At 38.1% G+C, this 16,498-nt stretch overlaps 1 protein-coding gene across 4 annotated transcripts in view; it reads left to right on the top strand.

The window, feature by feature from the left end:
- Window positions 1–16,498, top strand: part of TMEM117 (transmembrane protein 117) — a 382,792-nt gene that overhangs the window by 68,873 nt on the left and 297,421 nt on the right. For 3 of the 4 annotated variants that reach the window (XM_019748450.2, XM_019748452.2, XM_074325811.1), the window contains one exon: window positions 88–220. In XM_019748450.2, the coding sequence (XP_019604009.2) occupies window positions 88–220 (133 nt within the window). Of the gene's footprint in view, window positions 1–87; window positions 221–11,719; window positions 11,830–16,498 lie in introns of those variants that run through there. The other variant, XM_074325810.1, reaches the window with a different exon arrangement.

The raw sequence follows: 16,498 nt of genomic DNA, 5'->3' as shown, positions 1-16,498 counted from the left end.
GACTTCAGAATAGAGTGAGAGCAAAGCAAAGATGTATGCATTTTGAGTTATGATGTACACTGATTTCTACTAATATTTACATTGCAGGTCAGTTGCTCCGGTTGAAAATGTTTCGAGAGGATCACGGGTCATGGATGACAATGTTCTTCAGCACAATTCTCTTTCTCTTCATATTTTCGCACATATACAACACGATTCTTCTAATGGATGGGAACATGGGGTAGGTTATAGTTTTGCTTTCTACGGTGGTGAGTGTTATGTTTGAAACTCATAAGAATTCAAAGAGAATGTTTTAGTTTGTAGTAGCCTAAATCTCCTTTACAAATAGCCCACACTACATCTGTGCATTTTTCTTACCTACGATATTTCGAGTTTTTTTCTCCATGAAGCTTTTTACAATATTTATGTTGTGTTCCTTATTCTTTAGGACCACTTGGTGGGGATAGATTGAGGGCCTATACTAATTTTATTATAGTGACAGAGAGTATGAGAATAAGGAAATCTTATCGACTTGTTTATATTCACACGATTAGTAAAGATGGGTTATGATGAAGGTCTCCAGATTTGCAATTCTATTGCTCTGCAATGCCTGGCTAAATAAAAGTGTTTGATACTGGTAGCATTTTTTTTTTTTTTTAACTCTCTTGACAGTTCCAACAGAGAGACCTTTGTTACAAATGGGTCATTTTAAAAGTGGGCCACACTGTATTAAATCCAAGGTTGTGATCTATACTTATCAAATCACTAATCAAATCACCATGGCATGAAGAAGTATTACCAAGTAGATTGTAGATTTTTTTTTTTTTTTTTTAACTTTCTCGAGTTCTTGGTTTGGTAAGCTTTATGGGCAGAATATAAGGAGAATGGCTTAGTCTACAGCATTAAGAATTAGATTAGTGACAGTAATAAACCAATTTAGGTATTTGTGGTGCACTGAAATTATTTGTAAGGAAGGTTTTGATCTATCCTCATCAAAAGACTGGAAAGCTAGGTAATACCCTTTTCTTCTAAATGCAGGCAAGACAAGGTTGTCGGCCAGTTCTACAGTGCAATTACTTTGATGTTATGTATAGATCTTAGCCACCACTGTTCAATGCTGAGAGGGAGAGCTCAATTAAAATTTTGTGCTTTCCCCCCACCCACCATTAAAGGAGATGAATAGTAAAGGGAAAGCAGGTATTTCACAAGGCTTTTACCCTGGTCCATATTAACAAGTGGTAAATTCAAGAATATGATTTTCAATCAAATGTTCAAGCTTTAGGAAGTTATTAAAATGCTTTGTCTGTAATTCTTTCTTGGGCTTTAAATGATGCCATTTACCTGGGTTCTATTTTTAAATGGTGGACTTGCAGACTCTAACGCATAGCTAGTCAGAATAAGCCTCAGCCTGTGATAATGGAATGGGGGCGGGTGCTGTGGGAATGACCGAACACAGCCACAGGTCCGAGAGGTACTGCAGACTTTCACCAATGGAAGCAAAAGGCAAAGGGACCTGTGTGAAACTCACATTGTTTTTTAAGCTGTTGCTGGAAATAATACATTAAGTAGTATAGAAAATAATCGTTTGTTTAGAAGTTGACTTTTCATCTAAGTCTACTTTAAAAAAATAAACAAAAAAATAGGGAGTGAATAAGCTACCCAGAAGTGCTTATTCTGAGGAAAGAGGCAGATTTCAAAGTAATGAATTAAATGCAATAATAGACAATCCCTAGCACATTATAAAGCACTCAATCGCTAATAATAAAATTAATCTTAATGAGCGCTAACAGTTCATGAGCTCTCAGTACCAGATGTGAATTGTCTCAGTTAAACCTCACGATGACCCAATGCAATAGGTATTTTTATTATGTCCATGTTACAGATCAAGAAACTGAGGAACAGAGAGGTTTTGTCACTTGTCTAAGGCTACATTATCATTAAGTCTCTATTTTAAACGATGAAAGAGGAGTTGAGCTAAGTTGTGAATTCTAGCAATACAGTCTGCTCTTAGGCTAGCAGATTTGATTGATGGTCGATCCTGTTGCTCAATCAACATGTGCCTATTAGCCTTTCTTTATATTTGTATCATTCAAGCTGCATTTGAAAATTGGATGAAGTAGGAGGTCTGTGCAGGAAATGAGAGAAGAGTTAGTTTAGAATTCATGTGTATCAATCTTAACCTAAAATCGAAAGTGATTCTCTTTTATTCTCAGACTAAATACAGTATGTCACACTTTTATGTAACTCTTGAACATTTCATCAATATACCTCATCTTTGTTGGAAAAAGATCATTGACTGAGAGGAGATTTTGATGATGGTCCCTTAAAAAAAAATCCAAAGCAAGGGACAAATGGTTTAGTTCTACATATAAAATCAAATCGCCATTTATAAAAGATGTATGACCAACTTTTATGACATATGTCATTTGAACTAGTGAACACATTATGGTAAACTTGGAGGAAAATCAGTTCTTAGAGCAAATGGATTTGGCTATGCCTTTGGGGTTCTCCAGAATGAGGCCTAGCCTCATCCTTTGTCTGGCGGGGAGTGATGGAGTCAGAGGGTGTGGGATGGATAATGAGGCACACAGGTATCACAAGTGACTGGTTTATATCAGAGGATTGATGGTGGTAGAGGGGGAACTCAGGATTCTTGACAATGAATCTGATTTTCAGGGGGGATTCCAATGTACCCTGGTTTGTGGATCTCTCCGGGAATATTGGTTTAGAGCTATTCTGAAAAGTGTTTCAAGGGTTTTCTATGATGGCTAGACCTGTGGTTGTGTTTTAGAACTCCTTTCCAAACTGGATGCCTTCAGGCCTACAATGAGCGGATTGAGGGTTTCAGAGAGGGAGAAAGGAGTTTTCTTAAAATGCTTTGCCTTTTATTCCCCCCAATTTTATAATAGGATTTGGGTGTAAATTATGGCTAAGCCAGAGTTCCTCGATCCATTCTTACAAAGAACAAAATCCCTAGGTTTCTCTAACCAGAACCTCAAGAGTTTTAGCCAGACTGTCTTGATAAGAGTCAGGTTGCCTGCTCCTGGTTTTCTCATTACAGTGAATTCCCTGAAGTATGCAGTAACTCTTAGGGCTTTAGCCATCTGTGGGAAGCCAAGCTGAGCGGCAGTTAGATGGAGAGGGAAGTTAGCTGGCTGGGCTAAAAGGGACCAAGGCCCAGACATTCCATATTTCCTATCACTTTGGGGGAAGTCTCCTTTCACCTCTGATTCTCTTTCCACCCCTCTACACCTCACACCATCAAAATGCTATCATAACTGCTTGTATTTCTTCAGTCACCAAAATGAAATGCCATGCTTCTTTCTATAAATGTATGAGGTTGTAGGTGAGGGTTCTATTGCAGAGAAGGCTCTGATCCTGGGCAGGGTTTTATACCTAGAGATTTTGAGCAACTTCCTTTTACAATGTGGCAGACTACAAAATCTTTAGCAATGCTGGAAACTATAATGCAGCGTGATAGACTCTTTTTAAATGCAAAGCTGGGCTCACACAAAGGTCAGGAAATACCTTACCTTTGAGGCCACAGATGAAGAAGGATCTGAAAACCTGGGCAGTGAGCCTCTGAAGTGACACTCTGAGACAGTGACTTAGGCACTTGAGTTTTAACTCTCCTGTCAGGACCTGAAATAAGGATTTGGTCCTGTGTTAAGTGAGCAATTGCAACAGAAGCCCCAGTATTAGATGGCTCTGCAAGGTGCTATAGAGGAGGGTAGATTAGAAAACATGACCAGTGGCACAGGCAGCGTCTAGAAAGCTTGTCTGACTCATACTGGACTTGGAGTGAAAAAAAAAAAAAAACTCTTCTGGGGAACTCATAACCACAGATGTGTGTATTTTTATTTTTTTATTTTTTTTTTGGTTTTGATAGACATTTTCCTTTTGATTTTGGAACCCACCAAAACATCCCTGGTCATTCTCTTCTCGCAGTTTCAGGTTCCTACTTCTCTGTGGAGCCCCCTTCCCCGATAAGTTCTGGTTCATTATGTAGAGCAATTTAGTTCCCTTTAATCTCAACTTCTGCCACTTTGATTTACCTGGGGCTTTTTCTTTCATAACCAAAATCTTATTAATGCGCATTTTCCAATCAAAAGAACCAATACTCTGAGATAAATGTTGCTGCTTTCTCAGAATAGGAAGGGGTTGTTGCCACAGCATTTTGGTTTTTGAATTGTTTTTAAAATAGCAATTTTCCTTTATCTTTTGAGTCAACTAATGTTTAATTAACTATCTCTTGGGAGAGAGAAGGGAAGATATTTTTTTTAAAAAAGGGCAAAACAATCAAATAAGTTAAAATGAGCGCTACGTAGTTCAGCAATATGCTTCATGGTATACGTACAAGATTAGAGCCTCAAGAAAGTGAGACATTAATAGGAAAGAAACATGAAACCATTTTCTTCCACTGCTACGGGACTTGATTCAAACTGACCCTAAATGAATCTGCCCCCATTTTGTTTTTATTTACTCTGTGTTCAACTAGCTATCCTAAAGCCAATCTATTTAGAAATTCTCTATTTGGTAGAAATAAAGAGAAATGTGCTTCCAAGTCCAAGCTGAGGTCTTTACTGGCTAGAAACCAACCCTTTAAAATGTTTTTGATGTCTTTCTGAAGAACTTCTCAGTCATGGAGTTTTTATAGTATGCATCGTATAAAGCTCTAACATAGGGAAGGTTGTTCTGGTGTTCTGGTGTTTTCAAATACCCCATTTTCCCAAAGGATAACACATGTATTATATATAAGGAATGAAATGGTAAATAGTTGATGTTCATAAAATGATTCCGAAAAGGGCCACTTGATGGCAGCAAAAGGCATGTTTTCAGCACTGACTGCCTCAGTGTAGTCTCACAGATGGGCTTTCTGAAACCTCAGAAAAAAGAATCTTTCCTCTTCTGAATTACTGAAACTGGTGTTGAAATATTCGTCTTCCTAGACGTTAATGGACTTCTCTGAAGAAATCCATGTAGTAAACACTATAATAAACACTGATTACTTTGTGATGTGCTTTGGCCTGCTTTTATTTTCTAAACCAGGTTTAAATGATAGTACATAGAAACACATTTGTGCACACAGATCCATCTATATGTTTATAGACTTATTCCAATATTACAAGGATAAATATTGTGTTTAGCACTGAGGAAATTAGACACTTCACTCATTTATAAAAGTTCCTCTGTGGACTGGAATTTCTAAAGACTACATAGTATTTAGGGAAGGACATGAAGAAGCTGATGGTTTCTAGTTAGTGTTCATGACCAAAAAAAACCTAAAAAACAAAACAGTTCTGTTTTTCCTGATCAATGCCTTTTTTAGAGAAATTTTACAAATATTAATTAATATAGCAATATGTGTTAAATATTCTAGGGACAGAATTTGAGAACTAAGACAAAGTGATTCAGAGACAATTTTGAAAAATGTATTAGTATTCGTAATTAAGGCCTGAAAAAAAGTGAAGGTAAGAATAGGCGGTGGGTGTAGTGAAAATGGAATAGACTCTGTCTCTCTCTTCTGTTTCCTTTCTGGTAAGTTTTAGTAAGAACTTAATGTGGACTTCTCATTAAATGCCTGAGTGTGCGGAGCACTCTCGCTGAGAGGGCTATGACAAGGGTGATCGGTCTAGGGGAGGACAGGAGGGAATATTTGAAACGGACACTTAACTAAAATCTAAAATGTGTGACTTCTATGTTCAGAGGGGGCAGCAAACGCAAGCAAGGAACTAGCATCGATGCATCAATGGGCTGGCTGAAATTGTTCAAGATCTAATGCTTTTTAAAGCCTGTGTAGGAGTGCACAGCTGACCTACACCTTAGTCTCTTACAGTCTCAGCCTCATTTTTAAAAGAATGACCAGTACTCTGGTCCATCAGTGTGTCCACAGATTGTATCAGAAAAGACTCTCTGATTCACAGCTTCAGTTTCTGTTGCCACAGGTATAGGTTTTAGCACGTTATTTTCCCCCAAGCTGAATTATCCTTTAATGGAAAAAATTCAGGGTAACATTTTACTCCAGGCAATACTTTTTTTTTTTTTTTAACTAAGTTCACTATTTTAAAAACATTCACTAATGCTTTCAGATTCCTTACTCAAACTTTTTTCGTCTTTCTAGTCACCATTGACCTAGAAGTAGAAGCCCGGGAATGTCTTTTACTGTTAAGGACCATGATTTTCACTTGCTTAGCTCTTCAAGTACAAAGTTGGTTGACCTGCTACCATTGTTTATACTGGTCATTTCGGTCTGAGAAAGGAATTTCTGTGTGTTTGTTTCTTTGTTTTTAAAGGGGCTAAGTTTATTTTGGGAAATGTCAAGAAAAAAATGAAATTGTCTTTGATAATGTTAAAGTATACAGTTTTGGTAAGACGTACACTGACGAAATTATTGAAGTACAAAGTTATCAATTTAAGTTGTAGTAAATGGAAAAAAAGAGGTATGACACTATTTTTGAAGTGATGAGTATATATAGGGCTTGGATAAAGGATGTAGGCACTGGGCAGGGTTCAGGAGCCGGGTGGGGAGAAAGCTTAGCTGTAAATATTCATGAATCCTGGAAGTACTTGAGTCAATAGCTGAAAAGCTTGATTGGCTGCTAATACGAGGCTGAATGCAAATTCTGCTGGAGTGGTGCTTTAAGTAATTTGTTGGCTTCACTCTTAATTAGGCTAAACATTGACTTGCTTGTACGATTAATTCACAATAATAGCACAATTAATGACTGAGGCTGGGAGAAAGGGGCAGAGCTGGTTGCTGAAAATGGACTGGTGAGCAGAAAAGCTGAGAATGGCTGAGTCTGGTCAAGAGGGCTGACCTAGTGTGACACTAGAGTGAGAGAGGGAGGCTTGGTGAGAGAGAATGGGAGGAAGGGAGGGAGGGAGAGAGAGAGAGAGAGAGAGAGAGGAGAGGGAGGAGAGAGGAGAGAGGGAATAGATAGAGAGAGAGGGAGAGAGAGTGACTTATTTAGCCAGATGCAGTATAGCAATAGGCCACAGTTTGCTGCTTTTAATACTATTGGGTTCACATTACCTGGTTTTGATAATAATACAAAGGTAAAATAGTGCAGCATATCCAAATTATCAGAAGTTTACTGTTAGTGTTGTCTGAATTGATAAAGTTTTAAAACATTAATGCAAAGCACAGTCAGTGTTACACCCTTATTACCCTGTGGGAGTGCATTATCTGTCCAGAATCGACATTCATTTGCCACACTTAAGAGGTTCTGTAATCTTTATTCATAGTTACTTATTTCAGCTCTATCATTAAATGGTTTATCAGCTTTTACAGGGGAAAAATTCTGATCCAGGAAACAGAATACTGGATTTTAGCCCCATCTTAGCTACTCACTGGCAATAATAACTCGGAAGAGTTAAACAGTTTCCTCGTTTTTAAGATATGGGTTGTGTTATAGGTTTGTTATTAGTATTACTGTCATCATCATCATCAATCTAGAGGAAATGCATGCTTCCAAAGTGGAGAAACAAACTACAGTTAAGATTGCTAACAATCTTGGTTGCTGTTAGCTTTGCTTTGTGTGGAAGGTAGCATGGCATAGGAGAGCCAGCAAAGACAACTTCCTGACACCCTTGAGCTATGTGGCCATAGATAAACTTCACTTTCTGAGCCTTATTTCCTCAAGCTTAAAATGGGGATATTAGTACCTACCTTAGGGTTGTTGTGACAGTAAAAAAAAGACAATGTATGCAAAACAATTGCTATGGTGCCCACTGTATAATGAGCTCCTGATAAATGTCAGTTTCTATTATAATAACAGTAACAGGAAAGAATATCTACCATATATAAAATGCGTATATTCTTTTAGCAAAATATTAATTGTTTTCTTTGCTTCAGTATTGTCCATATACTATCTATATATGCATGTTCTGTTATATTTTAGTATATTATAAAATATATAAGTAATAGTATAAGTTATTCAATATACTGTAATACATGTGCATCTATGTGTGTATATATATATGAATGTCCATTTGTTAGGTAATCAAATCTATTAATTAAACCATTTTACTTTTATTAGAGAATTTGATGTGCAAATGAAATCTAAGCATTCAAAATAAATCACTGATGATAAAGCTATGAGTAACCACACAGAGATAAGAATTTGCTACTCTGTATATACTGAACCTTGCCGAGGCATCTTAATTGAATGTGTGGATATATATTAAACTGACAAGTAAGCAGGATTTCATAGGTCTTAAACAAGCAACAGATGTGATATTTCTGTTGAGATAATGTCAAGTGAATACAGGGCTCAGCAGAAAGGAGAGGGCTAAGCTAGAGACTTTCAGCTTCTTAAACAATTTAAGCATCATTATGGGAGTGGCCTTTATTGTTACTTCACTGCATCATCTAAAGGTGAGTCAGTTTAGGGTAAGTTTATGAAAACTCGATGACCTAAACTAGTAAAGAAGCTAGATTTGTGCACCTATTTGGTGAATTGCTTCTAGAGAATTTACTTATTACCTGAACCTTTCAGGCTTTTAGAAGGGTTTGTAATTAAAATTCACAATAGCCATTTTTCCTTATCTTTCTTAGGAACAAATTCTCAGACAAAGCCAGACCTATTGGCACTGTTCATGTTGCTGAGTTCTGCCTCACCGATGAAAAATCATTTTCTGAGTGCTAATTTTGGGCACCAGTTACCAGTTATAGTTTAAAGTCTGTCTCTTTGAGATCAAATAAGTATCAGGAGCTGGTTCAGGAAGCAGGTCGTGGACACATTTTGTCATAGACAGACAATGAGTGATGACAGGTTACAAAGACTAGGTAGGAATCTAGGACTAGGAGATCTAAGTCAAGCTTGGCAACAAGAGGTTACCTGTTATGGTTATAGACTAAACTCATACGTTACTTAAGACTCAGCAACAAAGACAGAAGAAAAATTTAATGAACACTGTGGCCCTTCTTCCCTAGCCTCCTAAATTTTGTGTACAGTATGAGGGAGTTTATAGGCTCCATGTTATAAACCACTGAAGTGTGTATCTCAACATTAGGACATGAAACATGAGCCTCTGATGATAAGGTCTCCAATCTAAAATGTGTCAGTCAGGATAGGTTGTTGTATGTCTCAATAACAAACAAATCCAAAAAATTTCAGTGACTTTAAGACCACAGATTTTATATTTTACTCACACGCACTACATTTTCATTGTGAGTCATTTGGAAAGTTCTAATTCAAGTCACCCTTCCTCTGCAATCAAGGCTGAAGTAGCAGCTATAATGTGGAAAGTTGCTGGTTGGTCTTGGGAGTCTCAGAGCAGTAATTCAGCATTCTGCTCGGAAGTGACATACATCACTTCTGCCTACTACTCTTTGATTAGAACTAAGTATTTGGCCCTGGCCAAGCACAAGGGGCCTGGAAGTGCAATCATGGCACGTACCCAGAAGCGGGAGAGCAGAAACATTTGAGCAGCAACACTCCTGACTACCTCAAGGAACCACTCCCACCACAACTAGGAAGCAATGAGTGTACTTTCTGATAGCCTACTTCTTCCTACATCCAGTGCCTTTAACATCCTTCTGTGCCTTCTAATACACAGTGTGTTTCTTCATATGAAGCGAATATATAAAGTGATTTTAAAAAAATCATTGTAACTATGATTTGTCATAAAAGCCAGGGATGAATTTCATATCAAAATTGAATTCTTATTCAGTTGTATATGGTATATTCAATGGTATGTTCTATAAGAAGAAGGAAATGTATCAAGGTAATTAGACGCTGGACCGATTGGTGCCTAGTCTGCTCTGGTTCAGTTTTTGTCTACAGCGGGTATACATTCTGATTTGGTGAATACATCCATTCTGATGGGTACTTCTCATACCATGTCTGTTCTGAACACTTTGAATATCATCCTGGTTAGTAGAAATAAATGAATTAAGTTTGTGAATTCAGGAGAAACGATGTAGTTCGGCAAGACCTTATAAAGATATGGATAAAATGTATATTATGTCAGATGAATTCTGAAATATTTTACTTTCTTGTGTCTACAAAGTTGAGATGAGTGAAGAACACAGCTAGAATTTGACCGACTAGAATAGAGGATCCAACTGAGGCTGAACTTATGCACTCCTCCTGGTTTCCCTGGCAACAGGGCTCTTTTCCCATGCTAGTAATATTATAACGTGAGTGATGTAATAATGGTAGGTAGAGAAATATGTGTTCAAGTCAACTCCTACTTCTGGGAAAGTAGGAGAGGAGTTTGCTAAAGGCATATGGTGAGGTCATGAGAAGGGAAGTATTTGAATTAAAAAAGAAAATAAAAAAGAATTAAATTGAGCCTGAGCTTGAAAGCTTATGGGCATAGAACTACACAGAGCAGTGTTTCTTCCCTGACTTTGGTTGAAGCCAGGGTACATAGTAAATCATGTGGTTGCATATCTACATGATCTCTTCCATTGTAGTCCAGAAAAGCACTGGCCATGGAAATTGTGACCTGTGTAAATTGGTTTGGCCTGGAGCCATCTGCTGTGTGGATTGCTCTGCCTGCTCTTACAGGTACCCAGAAAGGGTCAAGAGGGAGTCAAAACAGGCTTGCCAATATTTTTCTGTGAATTAACTTAACTTTGTTGTCTTAAGTGTATTTAGCCCTTGCCAAATATATCTTTTTAAATACTGCTTCATTGTCTGAGCCTTTTCTGCTTTTATTAAATAGATGTTGAGTTTACACCATTGCTTGAAGGATTGAGAGAATGGCAAGAGTCAGCAATGAATACTTCACTCTTTCGTTTCTACTTTTCCTTCTCTGAATCTTTCTCACTAGAAAAATATTCAGAAGATAAGGAGTGCTCCCTCCATCCTACTTTCTATAGCTCCCTAAACAAATCCCACACAATAGAAATAAGGAAAAAGAAAAAACACAACAAAGTAAAAAAAAAAAAAAAAAAGTAAAACACAATAGAAATAAGGAAAAAAAACACACAACATTTCCTAAAAATAGGATGATAATTTATTATTCAAATCAAGACTCTTTTGAAAATGAAAGGGACTGTTATTAATAACACAGGAGAAAAGGCATAAACTGTGATGCCCAAGGCTAATTGAAACATGTGGTTACCTTACCTAAAATCAATAGGAGAGAATAGATATAGGAGGGAAAGATGATCATCTATGGGTGTTCTAGAATAAACTCTTGGCCTTGATACAGACTATTCCTGGACAGTTAGAACTAATTTACAGCCAATTTCTATTCTGATAAGGACTGTGAAATTATTTTAAGATTAAAAACCTCATTGTTCTTTTTCAGGAATAATCTGTGTCAGATTAGAATGTAGTAAGAATGAGTTAACAGGGCAAAAAATAGCCATAGGAATCCGCATCATAGTGAAGCCTCAGAAAGGGCCCTAATGATTGACCAAACAATCAGGACTGACTGACCAATTTGATTCCATTTTCTGTGCCCATGGCTATAGTTTAAGAAAATTAAAATAAGTTCCATTTTGCTTAAAGCAAACCTATCAAACCCCATTTTCTCACCTTGGATCCCAATAGGAATAAAGACGACTCCCTGTAATGTGAGAACATGACTTAACTGTGTGCAGGGGGCAGCCCATGAAATGGCCCCGTGATCCCGGCCTCCTGGTATTCAAGCTCTTGTGTTTCCCTCCCCTCGACTGTAGGTTCAACCTAGTATTTGGCTTCTAATGAACAGAATATGATAAAAGTGATGGGATGTTACTTCCAAGATTAGGCTTCTTTCCTCCTCTCTTTCTCTCTCTCAGAGCCCTTACACTGGAAGCAAACTGCAACATTGGGAGATATCTTATGGGGATGCCCGCATGGCAAGAGACTGTTCCCAAACTACAGCCAGTAAGGACCTGAGACTACATGAGTGAGTTTGCAAGTAGATCCTCCCCAAATCAAGCCTTGAGAAAACTATAGCCTTGGCCGATACGGTGATGGTCACCTGTGAGAGACAGTGAACCAAAGGACCTAGTCACACTGTGCTCAGATGCCTGACCCACAGAAGCTGGGAGATAATAAATGCTTGCTGTTTTAAACTGCTACATTTGCGATAATTTGTTCCCCAGCAGTAGATAATTAATCCACTGTTTAACATAGTGATGAAAATGTTTAGAAAGAAATAATATATATACTGTGTTTCCCTGAAAATAAGACCTAGTTGGACAATCAGCTCTAATGCGTCTTTTGGTTTTATAGTAAAATAAGACCGGGTCTTATACTATATTATACTATACTATGCTATGCTATGCTATACTATACTATAATTTATAATATATATAATACAATACAATACAATATAATATAATATAATACTTGTTCTTATATGAATTTTTGCTCCAAAAGACGCATTAGAGCTGACTGTCCAGCTAGGTCTTATTTTCGGGGAAACACAGTACATACTTAGACACATATACACACACATCTAGAATGGCCACACAATCCCTGTGTATGCTGGATCGGAGTTTTTCCTATGTTCTCCTCCATTGTTTGTACAAATTTTATTTTCTGCTCTATGTGTTTTTTGGGTGTCTCCTTCCATATCGATGATGGGGAGATTTTAAAGTAGTCTCATGGAATATTAGCAAATAATTAACAATCTTAGGCATAGAGACCATATATTGTATTCGATAGTAGATATTTGGGAAAAACACTACTGATATTTTTTATGGAAACCAGAGAGAACATTTTCCTGTGAGTTTTTATAAAGAGGACCCTCTAACATGTAGAGAACGACATCCTCAGTGACATTCCTAATAATTTCCTTACAATAAATAGAACGATGAATTTTAGTGAGCCATTTCTTTTCTGTCTGTCAATTTGGTCTTTATTTCTAAACTTAAGGACTAACTTAATTGTAGGTAGGACACCCAAGTGGAACTTACTCATTTCCAAAGAGAATGTCTTGCATCCTGGGATTTTTCAATAGTATTAAGCATTGTGGCAAAAGCATTTGTTAAATTTCTTCTGCAGGTGGAGAGTTGTCTTTTAGGGATGGTTTAAAGTTCTGTTGTGATTGAGGAAAAAGTTGTTGGCAGATAACATCTTAAATGTTTTTCCAGTTGTATAATTTTGTGACTTTTTTTGTCTAAAACCTATTGTTCTTTTAGTGTTTGCTATTAAAAAAAAAAAAAAAAAGGTAAGTATTCAGCTTGAAGAACCCACTAAAGGAAGGCTAAGTCCCGGCGATTTCTCATACTATTCTGACTGTAGGGGGAGCTAAAACTCCGCAGGATTTTCCTATTTTTCTCTTTAATGGAGTGCAAATTCTTAAAGTCATCAGATTCTAGGTGCCATATACCACTTTAATTCAGGAATAATGGTGTAATGCTCTTTCAGTTAGGCATGAAAAAGTACCTGTATTTAAAACTATTTCCAGACTTGGCAGTTTTTACTGCTGCCTGCACGTGGGCAAATAATTCTTAGTAAAATCACTTAACACTTCCTCGCGAGCTTTGTGTGACACATTGATTTATATGTATATCCTTTTAGTAGGAAATGAATTTGAATTTCACTGCAGGAAGTGAGGATTATATTGCAAGCAGAAATATAAAAAGATACGATAAAATCTTTCGGCTAGTAAAGTCACAGCATCCCTAATCAAAGGAAGTACAACAGAGCCATAGGAATATCCTTTTACTTTGCAGAATGAAGCAGTTTCCTTTAATGAGCAAAATACTCGTGTTCGATGTCTGTTAGTGTGCTGCACAGATTTATCATCCTTTAAAAAATTAATTTAAAATCACAGCCCCACCCTTATATAGAAGCCTTGGAGGCGTCTGGCATTCACTTGTACTTCTTCCATTCTTCCATCAAACAACTTGCTTATTATTCTCTCTCACTCACTAAGAGTCTTTAGCACCTGTCTCTTGTTTTTTGCCATCATCCTGGATGTTCCCAAATCCACATGATCACCCGTGATCTTGCCAAACCGTCCGGTGGATATTTCTCAGCCTTTATTTTACTTGACCTCTCACTCCTGCGCTTGGCACTTGTCATCATTCCTGCCTTCTTGAAGTGCTCTATTTCCTTGGTTTATATTTCCATACAGTCTTCTCTTTATTCTCTCCTCTCAAGGTATTGCTCTGTAGTTTCCTTTTGGCTCTCATCACTCAGAGTTCTAATTGATTTTCTCAGCCTCTCCAGCCTCTTTGTATGAGACCTACCTTCCTGGCTTGATTGCGTGTCTTACATGGGTGATTTGAACATATTTGTTTATCCCCGTTTTTGTTTTCTGAGCTGCATATCATACTAAATACTGTACATATCCATTTGAATATCTCGATAGTATTCAACCTCAATAAATCTACAATTGAACTCATCTCAGCCCCCCCCCCGACCCCCCAGTTCTGCTAGCCTCCTCTGTTCCATACCAGTGAATGGTGAATGGTGCTGTTTTCTAACCAGTTGCTAATGCCAGACACTTAGGTATTGTTCATTCTTCCTTGCCCTCCCTTCTCTCATTCATGCAGTAAATCACAAAGGCTCATTGAGTCTACATGCTAAATATCTTGCAAATCCAACTACTTAGGTCTGTTCTCATTGTTACCCCCTTCTTATTTCTTCCATGTGTTACAGAAACAGCTCCTCTTCCCATTCGTTCTCACACTGTGGTGATACCTCTAAAACACAGATACCCCTGCTTATAACTCCTCAGTGGATTTTCACTGTCTTTGTAATAAAGTCCAAAATCTTCCCATGGCTTAGAAGGCTCAAAATAATATGGTCCCAGCTTACCTTATTATTCTGCTCTTTCATTACTTTCCCCCCAAAACAAAGTTCCATCCAAAGTGAACTTCCCTTAGTTCTAAGAATAGAACATTCGCTTTCTTCCCTCTGGGTCTTCAAATAAGTTCTACTTCCCCCACCCCATCACCCTTCCACTACTTATCCCTTGGCTAAATCATATTCTGCTTAGATATCACTTCCTCTGGGAAAATACTTAAAGGTTAGGTAAAATGTTCCTTCTGTATATTCCCATAATACAATGCACAATCCACATCATAACATTTACCACGCTGTGTTTTAGTTGCCCTTTACCTGTAAATATGTCTCACCAAATTATGAGTTTTATGAGGACAGTGTTACCAGTGCTCACCACCTCTTTGATTCTTCTCTGCTTCCTGAATACAGAAAAGATTTTCTTTCCGTATTTCTGAGCCCCCTTACAGTTAGGCAGAGCACATGACTCTCACCAGAAGTGATGATGAGTGCCGTCTATTGGCACATGCCCTTTCCCTAGAGTGGGGTTCTTCATAGTCTGTTCCCCTGCCATGGTGACTGAGGAGACTGAAAGATCCAAAGGATTCAACTACTTGGTGGTGAGCATCCATCAACCTTCGTCCATGAGGGGTCAGAGGCCCTGCGGACTGCAGGGCACGTGCAGCCTGATGAGAAACAAACATGTATTGTGTTGAGCCACTGAGATTCCTGATGGTTTGCTTGCTAGTCTCTCCTGACCACTGCAGGCTGGGCCACTGCAGGCTGGGCTCGTGTCTGTTTTCTTTCTTTTTTTTTTCTTTTCAGATTTTTTATTGGGGGAAGGGGAACAGGATTTTATTGGGGAAGAGTGTGTACTTCCAGGACTTTTTTCCAAGTCAACTTGTTGTCCTTTCAGTCTTAGCTGTGGAGGGCACAGCTGAGCTCCAGGTCCAGTTGCCGTTTTCTAGTTGCAGGGGCACAGCCCACCATGCCTTGCGGGAGTCAAACCAGCAACCTTGTGGTTGAGAGGATGCACTCCAACCAACTGGCAACTCAGCTCAAGGTGCCGTGTTCAATCTTAGTTGCAGGGGGTTCAATCTTAGTTGTGGGGGTGGAGCCCACCATCCCTTGCGGGACTCGAGGAATTGAACTGGCAACCTTGTGGTTGAGAGCCCACTGGCCCATGTGGGAATCAAACTGGCAGCCTTCGGAGTTAGGAGCATGGAGCTCTAACCATCTGAGCCACCGGGTCGGCCCCGTGTCTGTTTTCTTTACTTCAGTATTAATAGCACCTAGCATAGTGACTACCTGGGATGTGATAAATACTCAGTAAATATTTATTGATTGAATGGACTTACTGAGTTTTCTTTCCAAAAAGTGTGTTATGTAGCACTCTAAAAAAGTGATGTTTTTAAATGATACTACAGGGAACTGAAAGAATTAATTCTCAATTGCCTAAACTGCTACCAGACCAATGAATGAGCAACACATATAAGAAAACCTTATAAATGCTTCAGTGGTGTAGTACCATGGCTTTACATTACCCATCAAAAAGTAACACTACTGACCACACATGAATTTGATATGTATTTTGAATGATGTTTCTAGGAAGAGTGTGTCTGTAGAACTACTGTGTTTACTTCTGACATTTTATTTATTTGTTCTTTAGCTTCAGTAAGCCTTTGAAAACTTTTCAGCTCACTCATATTTTTGTCAGCATTTCTCTCTGACAGGGAGTTTGCAGATAGGATGAAAATATACAGCTGCTTTACAACCAGAAGTTGTTACTCTGAGTTAAGTGATGGATGAGTGCTTTTTTTTCTAACATTGATGTATTT

The sequence above is a fragment of the Rhinolophus sinicus genome, linkage group LG02, assembly GCF_036562045.2.
Source record: "Rhinolophus sinicus isolate RSC01 linkage group LG02, ASM3656204v1, whole genome shotgun sequence".
Taxonomy (NCBI): domain Eukaryota; kingdom Metazoa; phylum Chordata; class Mammalia; order Chiroptera; family Rhinolophidae; genus Rhinolophus; species Rhinolophus sinicus.
This window is presented reverse-complemented; position numbering and strand designations above follow the sequence as displayed.